Source organism: Pipistrellus hanaki (assembly GCF_964339955.1).
Source record: "Pipistrellus hanaki genome assembly, chromosome: 5".
Taxonomy (NCBI): domain Eukaryota; kingdom Metazoa; phylum Chordata; class Mammalia; order Chiroptera; family Vespertilionidae; genus Pipistrellus; species Pipistrellus hanaki.
The window spans coordinates 20,265,262-20,277,820 of record NC_140507.1 but is presented as its reverse complement, the minus strand read 5'-3'; the positions used below and the strand labels follow the sequence as shown (position 1 = coordinate 20,277,820).

At 40.5% G+C, this 12,559-nt stretch overlaps 1 protein-coding gene across 3 annotated transcripts in view; it reads right to left on the bottom strand.

The window, feature by feature from the left end:
* The window catches only part of HTR4 (5-hydroxytryptamine receptor 4), a 115,177-nt gene that overhangs the window by 82,785 nt on the left and 19,833 nt on the right, over positions 1-12,559 (bottom strand). For all 3 annotated transcript variants that reach the window (XM_084883242.1, XM_084883244.1, XM_084883243.1), the window contains exon 2: positions 11,558-11,630. In XM_084883242.1, coding sequence (XP_084739368.1) covers positions 11,558-11,583 — 26 coding nt within the window. In that variant the 5' untranslated portion in view covers positions 11,584-11,630. The remainder of the gene's footprint in view (positions 1-11,557; positions 11,631-12,559) is intronic.

Sequence of the window (12,559 nt, the reverse complement as noted above, 5' to 3'; positions counted from 1 at the left end):
TATCACCAAATGTCTCACAGTTTTCTCTACCTCAACCAGCTCCAAACTAAGCACCCTACTACTTCTCCATGGTCAACTTTAAAATGTCTTCCTCCTCCTTCTCATGCAATTAGTCACCTTCTACTGTGAATTCTACTTCCTCTAGAATCTGCATGCTCTTCCTCCATCTCCACATAAGTCTTAGTTCTGGCCGAATCCCCCCCTGGGCAAGTACAACTCAATTAGGAAATTGAGTCCCCGAGTCCCTAACTCCTGTCATCTGCTGCAATTCAGCCTAAACTCAGCTAGTCATCCTCCCGATACACCTGACATGGCTTTTCCTTCTGTGCAGAATGACCATATTTATGGACCTCCTATATCTAGTTTTCTTCATTTACTGGTACCAACATTTTTGAATGCCAATGAGTTCTCTTTTTATATATATTGAAAAAAAAAAACGACCTTTCTAGTTTTATATATCTATACATATACTTTTTCTGGAATTCATCTTTTGAGGATTTGGACTGCAATGATTATAAATAACACACAGTTGTGACATTTGAGGTAAGGTGAGGCTAAAAATGTCAGTTACACTGTAGGTAGTGAGACCTTACAATAACTCTGCATCTATATTGATATGCATAAAGGCATGATAGTATTGAACATTCAAAGATGAATACTTTGTCTAAAACCTTTTGAGAGCACTGAAATGAATAAAGCCATTATAAGCTAAGGAGAAAGTGAGTGGGCAGAAGAGGGGGAAAAGATTATTCTTACAGATCTTTAGAAATGCAAATAAGAACACTGCCTGAACATCATTACCTTGCTAATAAAATGGTAATCACTTAACAAGTATTTATTTAGAAACCTGTTCCAATTCCTTAACTGAAAAGAAAAAAAAAAAGGTCTTAAATTCAACACAACCCTATTTGCAAAGTGGTAATAAAACAAATTTCCAGGAGAAAATTGCAGGTACAAAATGTCATAATATGGTCTATAAGTTGGAGATGATTCTTACCACCATTTTCCAAATATAAGTGATAAAGTAAAAAGCCTCAAGGGACTGGCAGGCACATACAGCTCCCTAACAACTGGACGCTGTGGCTGCAGAAGGAAATGTAATAATTCAAATGCCTTCTTTTCAGACAATAGGAATCATTGTTACTCTAGTAAATTGGAGAAGGTCCAGCCTCCTAATTGAGTCCCTGAGTTAATTTTTCAAAGCCTGGACAGACCAAACAAATAGAAATACCAGGCCTTCAGTTTGGGAACCCAAGTCTAAAAATGTCCAATGACAGACCCTCTACTACAAATAAATCTTTGCACAAACAAATTCTGAGGCTCACAGAATAGACTCTAATATCTAGCAAATTTTGTGAAAATACTAGCTTCACCTCTATAGAAATGTGACTTTGGACAAAATCATGATCCCTTTCTGCCTCAGTCAGCCCTATGTAATAATAGGGACACTAATGGTGAGTATCTTGGTCCAGGGGCTGCTGTAACAAATTACCACAGACTGGATGGCTTAAACAACAGATTTATTCCTCAGGGTTCTGGAGGTTGGGAAGTTCAAGATCAAGGTGCCAGTAGATTTGGTGTCTAGTGAGAGCTCACTTCCTGGCATGCAGATGGCCTTTTGCTCATTGAGTCCTCACATGGTGGACAGCAGAGAGCTTTCTAGGGTCCTTCTTTTATGAAAGTGCTAATCCCATTCATAGGTATCTGCCCTCAGGACCTAATTACTTTCCAAAGACCCCACTGTGTCCTACAACCATCAACACATTGGAGGGTGAGGATTTCAACACATGAATTCCAGGGGGACACAAACATTTAGCCCATATGCCCTAAGGAACTCCCAGAGTTATAGGGATGAAAGGAGAGCAGATAGGTCACGTGCTTAGAGGAGCATCTGAACCTCTCAGCTGCAGCAAACTGTTCTAGTAAATGATCAAGGCAGCGAGTGACAAGTGATTTAATACTCTCCTAGTACTGTCTAAATCCACTTTTCAGAATTAGGCATGTTTAATTAAGTGACATGTTAATCAAAATTAAATACCCTTTATGAAGTAATTTGCTGTCTTTGGAACCTTGGAAAAGATCAGTGATTGGAAAAGTAAGTGGAAAAGATCAGTGATTTTCGAAGCAAAGACTTAGGTTTAGTGAGAGGTTAATCACTTGTTAGCTGTGTGGGCTTAGGAAAAGTCACTTAACCTCGCCGAAACCCTTTGTGCTTCGTGAGACTTCAAGAAGCCACCAACCCTGCTCGAGGCCAGATTATCAAAGGAGCTTGGGAAGGATGTCAAATAACTCTCCGCATCAGTCATATGCTTCTTGAATCCCACAATGACCTATTCTTTTAAAGAGAAAAAAGTATCCTGTTTTCTGGAATCCAGGTGACCCTTCAATACAGATCATACTCTAATCCTATTAAGTCTAGAGGAAATTCTGACTGAACTGGAGCTTGGAATTGAAGAGTTCTTATAAAAGTTTTGTTTTGTTTTTTGTAAAATTAGGCAATACCTCCATCCCTACCTGACTATTTGCATGCACAGATATACACAAGTGGAACTATCTTTTAAAAATCCTATGGAAATTTAAGATTTAAATAAGGCTTGTTGCCCTGGCTGGTGTAGCTCACTCAGTTGGTTGGGCATCATCCTGTGCACCAAAAGGTTGCAGGTTTGATTCCCAATCAGGACACATGCCCTGGTTTGGGGCTCAATCCCCAGCAGGGGGTGTGCAGGAAGCTGCCAGTCAATAACTCTCATATCCAAGTTTCTCTCTCTCCCATTTCCTTCCTCTCTAAAATTCAATAAATGATTCTTTAAAAAAATTAATAAGGCCTGGTGATGCATGGCAGGATTGAGGGACAATAAGGAGTCATAAGAAAAGGAATTGGATTCACAAGTGTGGACTAGGCAAGAGGCTTAAATGAAGGTGTGAGTGGTAGTTCTAAGAACATGTAACATCGAGACCCAACCCTGCTGTATGCTCCTGGGAAAAGATTAGGACTGAGAATAGGCAATACTGTATTGATGGTTTCTGAAACACTTTTATCTCAAGCAATTTTAGTAGGGGACCCACTTTGACCAAGTATTACCGAGAATTCATGTTCGTCTCACTTCACAATATCAAGAGGCTTTCTGTGTTACTAGAGCCAAGGCACAACCTCTGAGTCTTGGGAACTGGTCATTCTTCAGGGTGACCATCAGGGTGGATTCAGATTACCCCCTCGGTGGAACGGTTCCAGCTCGGGGTTGGCAGAATGCAGCTGGAGAAGCAGAACAGAGTCAGGGACATTTACAAACACCCATCTTTAGCAACAATCAAAAACACGTGGACAAGGGAACTGGCCAAACAATAGCTTCCTACAGTCAAGGAGATGGAGATTCAGAAACATTGATCCAGATGTGTATGTTAATATGGTTACAGGTGAGCCTGAAGGCTTGTGAAGCCAAATGCATCCATGCCGGAGCTGTAAATTCCAGAAGGAAGCAAGATTACAGGGGAGAAGCTTATTTGCCACTCTCTTCAGGCACCGATCCCCAATGGAGAAGAAGAAGCCTGAAATCTATGTTTTCCATACTTCCTTGCCCAGTGGCTTCTCTGCAGAGAGGCTCAGAATGGGAAACTAGACTGCGAGAGGGGAAAAAGCACAATTTTCCTCCAGGATCTGGAGGTGCCTTCATAATGAGCGCAGCAGGAAATGGTTCCTTGAGCAACAAATGTAGTGGCGGCAGCATGTGACAGGGTTGAGGTTCCTGAAGCTTCCTGACCCCTGATTAACACCCCTTCTTCCTTCCCTCCCAGGGAGCTATGTGACCAATTTCCTGCTTAAAATATAAATCTATAGGACAGTTTCCATTTTCCAGACTGGTCATCCACAGGCACAGAGCAGAAAGAAACAAGTCCGAGGTGTTTTCCTCTTAACAGAGGTCATCCATCAAGGGATTAGTTGTGTAGGAGGGAATGCTGGCTGAACTGAATGGAGCTCGAGAGGAGGAGTCACAAAGACACAGGATGCAGTCCTAGATCCTCCAGTTCCCAAACAGGAACGTGCCCGAGTTCATGGGAAATAATGTAAAGAAAAAACGGGACTGGACAGGGTACAAAATAAGTGGATTCAGCTCAATTATGCTCCTGACAAGCCCACTATTGAGGTCTTCTATCATTTTTGGAAGCCTCCATTTCCTTACCGGAAATAAATAGTCAAAAACTTTTAGCAAAATTAAGGTCAACCACTTAAATGGATACGGACTTTAAGCAATCAAGTTTACAGAGTGTAGTAACTGATTAGCAGCCCTAGCAGTCATAAAAGCCTCTATCTCACCATTATTGTGATGACTAAAGGCAATATTTACCATTTGTCCAATGCCTACTATGAGTGACATACTATGTTAAGAGTTTTACCTACATCACTTACAATCCTCCCAAAAATCCCATTTTCAGATGCCAATCCTAAAGGCTTCGAAAGATGAGATAATTATTCAAGGTTCTACAGCCAGCAAGTTTCACACATTGCCCGAGACCAATGCTTTAGAAATGTGAGCGTGACTTTTCCCCCTGGTGGTTCTGGGGTGTCCAGCTTGAGGCCCCCCATGATTCCATGGAACAGAAGGGGTGTCCCCTGCAATGTGAGTTCTGGTTCATATTCACTGGGCTCCTGATCTGACCCAAAGAATTATCAACCATTTTATCAGCCAAGCAATCAGGTATTATTCTCATTTACATTTCTGAAGCAACATAAAAATATCTCCTTTTAAACCTTACCCACTCACTTCCTCCTTCTATGCTAAGGCATGTCACAGTCTCAAAGCCTGCAGGGAGATTTCTTGCAAAACATTTCACTGCCTGAAAGGTGTACATATTCACCATTCCAACTGCCAGGTTACAAACACAAATTAACTCCACTTGCAAATCAATTACATACTGATAAGTCTTTGGGGCTGACAAGCTGTATGCATGGATTTCAACCTCTATTAGCTATTTCAAGCCTTTATAATATTTAGCATTAAAAATTCTAACTTTATCCTCAGGCGTCTGTGAAATACATGTATTGCCACCAGTATTAATAATCAAGCTGAAAGTTAACCCCTTTATTTAAAAAATTGCTCTTTCCTTTGCCAAAATCAGATCGTTTCAATTAATTCTTGTAATCACATTGATTACCAAATAATTTCTTTACTTGAAGTAATTATTTTCAACTTAGTGCAATGACAGAATTAAAGCAACTGGGCAATTTAATTCAAAGTTCGCTACTCACCTTTGTTACGTTTTAATTTATGTTGTCACATGTGAACCACAGGTGACTGCATTTACATCAAGAGTATCCATTTTATATTTAAAGTATTCAAGTTTTGAGGCCCTGGCTGGGTACCTCAGTGAGAGCATGACCCCAATATGCCAAGGTTGGGAGTCTGACCCCCCAGTCAGAGAATATACAAGAATCAAGCAATGAATTCATAAATAAGTGGAACAACAAATAGAAGTTTCTATCTCTCTCTACCTTCTCTTCTCTTCTCTTCTCTTCTCTTCTCTTCTCTTCTCTTCTCTTCTCTTCCATCTCTTCTCCTCTCTTCTCTCTCTCTTCTTTCTATCTCTTCTCTTCTATCTCTTCTCCTCTCTTCTCTCTATCTCTTCTTTCTATCTCTTTTCTTCTCTCTCTCTATCTATCTCTATTTCTATCGCTATCTTTATCTCTCCTTTCCTCTCTCTAAAACAAATTTTAAAAGAATTTAAAGTATTCAACTTTTGATATTTAGTCAGATGTTCTGTGTTTTATGCAAAATCTTGCCATTTTGATCTGCTGTTTGACATTGTTCAGTGTCTCCCCAGCAAGTGGCATCAAGCCCTACCAAGTGAAGAAGAAAAAAAGATTCTCTTCCCTGGAAAACTGGTTCTTTCTTGAAATTTTTCCCCCTTTCCTCTCCCTTCTGCCCTTCCTTCCTTAAAGTGGCTTATAAAAATAAACAACCCTATATAATAATAGCCTAATATGCAAATAGACTGGAGGGGAGGGGGGGAGACAACCTGTGGAACCACTGGTCACTAGGATGCGCACTGACCACCAGGAGGCAGATGCTCAACACAAGAGCAGCCTCCAGCTCCTCCCCTCCAGGCCAGCTGCCACCCCATCACTCCACCAGTCGCCCCACAGATCAGCCCTGATTGCTGGCCAGGCCTAGGGACCCTACCTGTGCACAAATTTCATGCACCAGGCCTCTAGAATAACAAAATTGTTAAGAAAGCAAAGGAAACAAGATAAAGCTACAGAAGGCATTGGAGAAATAAAAATAAAGGCAGGTGGGAACTATTGTGAGTGCCCAGAGACCTTTAATAAGTGCATTAGTAATTAGAAATTTGGCTCTAAGTTTCCCAGAAACCCTAGCACAGGGAGGAAAATTTTACCATTCATGTAATTCATCATTCCTATAAGATGCTTTTTTTTTTGGTTTGTTTTTAAATGAGAAATATTCATGAGAAATCACAATAGTTACTCTATAGAGGAGAAACAGAATCTTAACCCAACTTTTTCTTATTAAACAGGGGCAAGGCAGCAGGAAAGTATAGAAGCCCATGGGACAAGGAGATGAGTCAAGGGTAGAAGGAAGCCAAGGTAAAAAAAAAAAAAAAAGAAAATAGAGAAATAAAATAAACTTTTTCTCCACTCAGTGTTTGGGGCTATTATCCTGAGAAATTGTCAAAGAAAGAGTCTGTATATATTTGGACTTTCCTCCACTTATCACCTACCTGAATCCTGTACTTTCTGGAACTACCGTGTTTCCCCGAAAATAAGACATCCTCCGAAAATAAGACCTAGCGCATGGAAAGATAAGACATCCCCTGAAAATAAGACCTAGCACAACTTTGGGAGGAAAAAATTAATATAAGACACTGTTATTTTCGGGGAAACAGCATAGAAATTGATAGACGATTTCTTAGAAAGCAGAAACATGTTAGCTATAAAAAGCAGCTGGAAGAAAAGGATGGAGGCCTAGACTGCCTTTAGGGGTCATGCTCAAGCTGAGGAAAACCAACTGTCAGTGGAAAGCATCTGATCTTTAACCAAAACAACAAAGACAAGCAAGGGCTATCTCTGGAGCCAGGCAATAAACTGTAGTCAGTAGCACTGAGGGATTGGGAACAGCCCTGGGGTAAGGTATCACCAGGCTCACTGCCCAAATGCAGGCTGATAATGTTCCACAAAGAGTTCCTGCTGAAAAGTCACCAAAGCCACTGTTTCCATTTTCCTTTCATCACTTCAAAAAAAAAAAAAATGCAGTTGTCACCTCCAGAGCCCCAACAAGATGAAAACAGACCAAAAAATGACATCAGGTGGGTGTCAGATGTCTGCAAAGCTGACTACTGTCTGCTTAAGTTTGTGAGACAGTGTTTACCAAAGGAGGAGACTCATCAGAACTTGCCTTTCCAACCAGGCCCTGATTCACAGCCGGCTTTTCACCCTGACTCAATCCATCCTACTCTCTACAACAGATGCCCTTAAAGGAAAATGCTAGTAATGAGCTCAGAATTCTAATATCAAGACTTAGTATTTTTTAAGTCCTACCTCATAGTTCAGAGAGAATATAGCTCACGTATATCTCATTACTAAGGTTCTTTTGTTATTGTGTTTAATTCTATTTGGCTGGTTGTCCTCTGGCTAGCCCATGGGCTCCTTAAGAAAAGGCAGTTAGGTTAACTCCCTTTCACACACAGTTTACATGCTTAATGAATGTAACATGGAGCAACATTATTTAAATACCACACATAAATATCCAACTGCTACAAGTTGGACGTTGGTCACATGTTACTAAGTCTCTATTCCCGTCCCTTAAAAAAATAGTTGGAGGATTTAACTTTCCTCCATTGTATTGCATCTTCCTGAGTGGTACCTGCCTCCTCATAGGAGAGCTGGACAGGAACTGGTCACATGACTTGGCTTGGCCAATCATATGTCATCCCCCAGAACTTTGTCTCTTAAGCCGCATACAAGGGGAAATTCTTGGTCATCACCCTTATAGAAATGTGTACTGACCACTTCTCCCTGGGGTTGGTCACTGTTCCACTTCCAAGCTCAACAAGAATTCCCAAAATTCCTATTTATTTGCAAACTCTGTCCTCCAGCATTTTCTCCTTAATTCTTCGAGCCTATACATTGTAGCTTCTCCAAAATTACCCTTGAATATGTTAGCAAGTTCATTTCTGATACTTGGAGCCAAGAACACTGGCAGATATGTAATAGTAAAGATCAAACTGAATTAGCAAACTAAAATGAAGCCAAACGAACAAAAAAAAAAAAAGTGGCTGTGATGGCCTGACAAAATGCTTAAATGTTGGACATTTTATTTGGTTCTACATGTTGAGTAGAAACTCTCTGACCCCTGATATCTGGGAAAAACTAGCTGGAGTGTCTCAATTCTACAGCTGGTCTAAATAAAAAACTTGCTCAGATTTCTGAATTTCCCATTTATCTAGTCTTCTGCCATCTTGTGCCGTTTGGGTGTCCACTCTGCATCCTCTCTTATAAATCACATTTACAGGCACGCCAGCCTCTCACCAAAACACCAATACACACTCACACATACATACAGATGCACATAAAATGTTTTCAGTCAAGTAGGAGGCATTGTGGTTACATGACCTTGAACAGATTACTGAACCTCTTTGTGCGTTGGTCACCACACATCGTAAAGTGGATATAATAATGGCACGTGCCTCATAGGATTGTTTTAAAAACTGAACAGGATAATGCATGATAAGTTTATAGCTCTTGATGCCCTCACACATAATAAACGTTCAACGTTCAATGGCTAGCCAGACTAGGAAGCTTTACGGAAACGCTGGATCCTACAAGAGGTCAGCACACGCATCATTCACATTGAAAACAAACCAGCAAATGCAGATATGCAACCCATCTACTCTCAGAGTCCCCTACAGCTACTGCGACACTGGATTTTCACTTTTTCCAAGCAGAGCACAGACTCTCCTTCTCAGAACCCTGTCTCTTCAACCTTCTCCCTCCTCTGCTCACTCATTTTCCTATCTTGAGAGCATGTAATAAAATTCCTCTCTTGTGCCAGGGATTTGGGCCTTTCAGCTCGTACTTTATTTAGGCATTTTACCAAGTGAGGACATTTTCTTACCCCAAAAAAACACTTTCTGGTTCCTGCTCTTAAAGTCACAAACTTTCCTCTATCTAGTTATAAACTAGAATAGCCGTTCCAAGACCCTGGTCATTTGCATATGACCCCCGCGATTTTTTTCACGTTCATTTGTTAATCAATATTTTTAAAATACATAACATTTTCTTTAAATACACTTCTTTTTTATTTTAAAAGGAAATTTCATGCCACTACCTTAAGTGTGCAAAACAGTATTACTCATCATGATAAGACTGTTACCTTAAAATAAATATTTTAAAATAAAAACATGTTCATATACTACCTGAAATCATTATGCATCACCAGAGATCCACACATCACAATTTGGTAAATGTGCACCTAAAATATATCTTTACCATGGACACCCCCAGAGGCTGGACTGAGGAAGAACTGGGTGGAAAGTCTGTGGCATTTGCATGCTTCCAACATTGTGGGTGGAGATAGGGAGTGGGCGAGGATGAGCACATGTTGAGGGAATCAGGCTGGGAATCTGACAGAGAGGATGGTCCACAGATTCTGGGGAGTGATTAGTACCGTGTATCCTGAGCAATACAGGACAGACAGCACCCAAGGCTAATGGTCATCTAATTGAATTGTATTCTACCATTAGAATCCAATGCTGCTATAAATAAATGTTGAAAAGCTACAAATGTTTGGGGTCATACTATCTGAATTCTCTCAAAAGAAGTGCATTTTAACGAACTGATGCAAACCAATACAGTGTCTAAAACTTAAAACAATTTCATAACTTCTCACCATTGATGTTGCTCACTTTGGCCTCTGGATGAACTAAAATCAAATTGAAATTCTCTAGATTCCACTGTGCTTTTTGGGGACCAATAATGTCACAAACTTTTAGAGGGAAATTAAGCACATGGCACCAACCTAAAAAAATCTGCATTAAAGTCCTTAGGCTCTGCTCCAAGTCAGTGTGCTGGGTAAATAACAAAGTCCAAGATGCTTCTACTGCTCATGTAAAATGTTTTATTGCTGAGCAGTTGTAGGAAGCGGTTATAAGGTTAAGCCTGGGACTGACCTGCTGGCAAAGTCACAAACAAGTCCCAGCTTGGAGGGCACAGTCCTCTAAGCATAAAGCTTGATCTTGTGACTGCTCCCTAGATCTTTCCTGGGTAGCTAGCGGGCTGTGGGAAGGGCAGCAAGTGCTGCCAAAACAAGTGAATCTTACAAGAACATTGTAAATTACCTTGCTTGCACCTGGCAATAAATAAACCATCAGCTTTGCAGTTGGATCTGTTTCGTGGCCTCAGCCAGGCACAGAAGATCCACCTAGACTCAGCTTATTCATTTTGTCTGTCTTCCTTATCTTTCATCGGCCCTCCCCCGGGCTTGCAGAACCCTTAGCTGTGCTGGCATGGCACAAGCAGTCAGAGCCCCAATGCACATCAAGGTGTAACAGAACGCAACCCCATTTGAAATACATGTGGTAACACTGAAGACTGGCTGATCAACAATCCTTTCCTAAATGCCCACCATGTGCCAGGGATTATGAGTGAGACACATCCTACCCTTAAGGAATTCCCAGGTGTAGTACATCTTGGAAGCCCTGTCACATTACACTAGTGTTTCGGTCAAGACATTTGATGGCTCCCTTTTGTCACAGTGTTCTTCTACATGTTCTACTTGTTACATGTTCTACTACCTGCCACACTCAGGCACTGAGCCCCCAGTCTGTACCTGGAACATGCTTTTCTACAGGTCTCAGGTGAAGGAACCTGTCCTGCAATTCCTCTGGGAATGTATTTTTTGGAAAGTCTTCCAGCTATCGGTATCTCCAGCTAGTCTTCAGCCTTAAATGCCAACCCATAACACTTACACCTTATTGAATACAATTTCCTCCCACTACTTGGTTGTGCCGAATAAAATGGCAGCAAGCCCTTGAAGAAATAACTTCCCCAGGAGCCATTCTATTATTTGATCTCCAAGGGCAGCAGGAAATTGCAGAAAAACAAAACAAAAGGCATTCAGGTTTACAGAACTATACCATGCATCATAATCTAATGACCTGGTTGAATAAAGAAGTGGGCAAATGAGAAACTGTTATAAATAGCTATTTAAATGTATATTCAATATTTAGCTATACAGATAAATGATATAAAATTGCTTTATGCTATTAAATACATCTTCTTTCTTCCTATTACAGAAGTATCTACTTTCATATAGCATATCTCCCTTAGGTGCAGACTTTTTATATAGGCATCTCAAAACATTTATAGCCATTTTTATTAATCTTTCAAGCAGAAGTGAAAACAAAAACACCAACAATCGAACAGAACCACACTTATGACGATATATGAAACATTTAAGAAAATCCACATCCCTTAGCTTTGTTACAGAGACCTCATAGTTCAGATGGCCATAATGTATAGCACAATACACACAGAACTGTCACATACCTCACATTAGCATCAAGTTCGTCCATTACAGGAAATAGGCATGGGTGAGCTGGATTTCAGTACCCACAGGGTCCTATAATGTGGGAATAAATAATAAGTTAGATAGATGATCAGATAGGAAAATAGCAAGTCTCTGGTAGAGGAAAAAAATGCCAGTAATTGCTTCCTATTTATTAAGGCTTTTGTAGGGCATCAGAAAATATTTAATAAACAACACCACAACAAAAAGCTGTTGGCATATTGAGGTATGTCACCACTGAGTGTTGCAAAAGTTTTCTTATATTTTACTAATTTCCTGGAGATTAAAACATACAGGTACTTCTTTCACTATTAATCAGTGTATTTTTATGTTTTGCTCTTCCCAGAAATAGCTCATTTATATGACCTGCATTAGGCCACTAGCTAGTGCAAATAGGCAGCTATGTTGCCATGATTACAACAGTGCATGGCCTACAATGGCCAGTCACTTTGCTTTATATGAAGATTTTCAGATTTTTCTTAAACCCTTTTCAAGGGTGGGAAGCATGTGTTCCTTCAAAAAACTAGTAAACTCCTGAGAACTTCTACCCAGGGGGGGGAAAAAAAAAATGTGCACACACATACATACATACTTTCTGGAGAACCCATGATTCATTCAAACCCAGGCTAAGAACTCCCAGTTGAAGGGGAATTGACTTTCAAACTATCAAACGTTCCTCCAGCATAAACTCTTAGAAGGCCTTACTCCCTTTAACAGATGGACACTCACTGATACTCACTAAATAGGCTCTACACTGACTGTACAATTCTGTTATTCAGAAGAATTCCTAACTCTCAACACGTTTGTTCCACAACACGATGCATCAGAGGATGTGGTAGCAGAGCCCAGTCTGTTGCTTCTGGGTTTACCCTCAGCAAGTCCCTTTTTTGTTCTGAGCATCATCATCATCCCCTTCCCAACAGCAGAAAGGATTGGGAGAGATGGTATCTGGGTTCGCTTCCAGCTCTGACATTCTATAATTC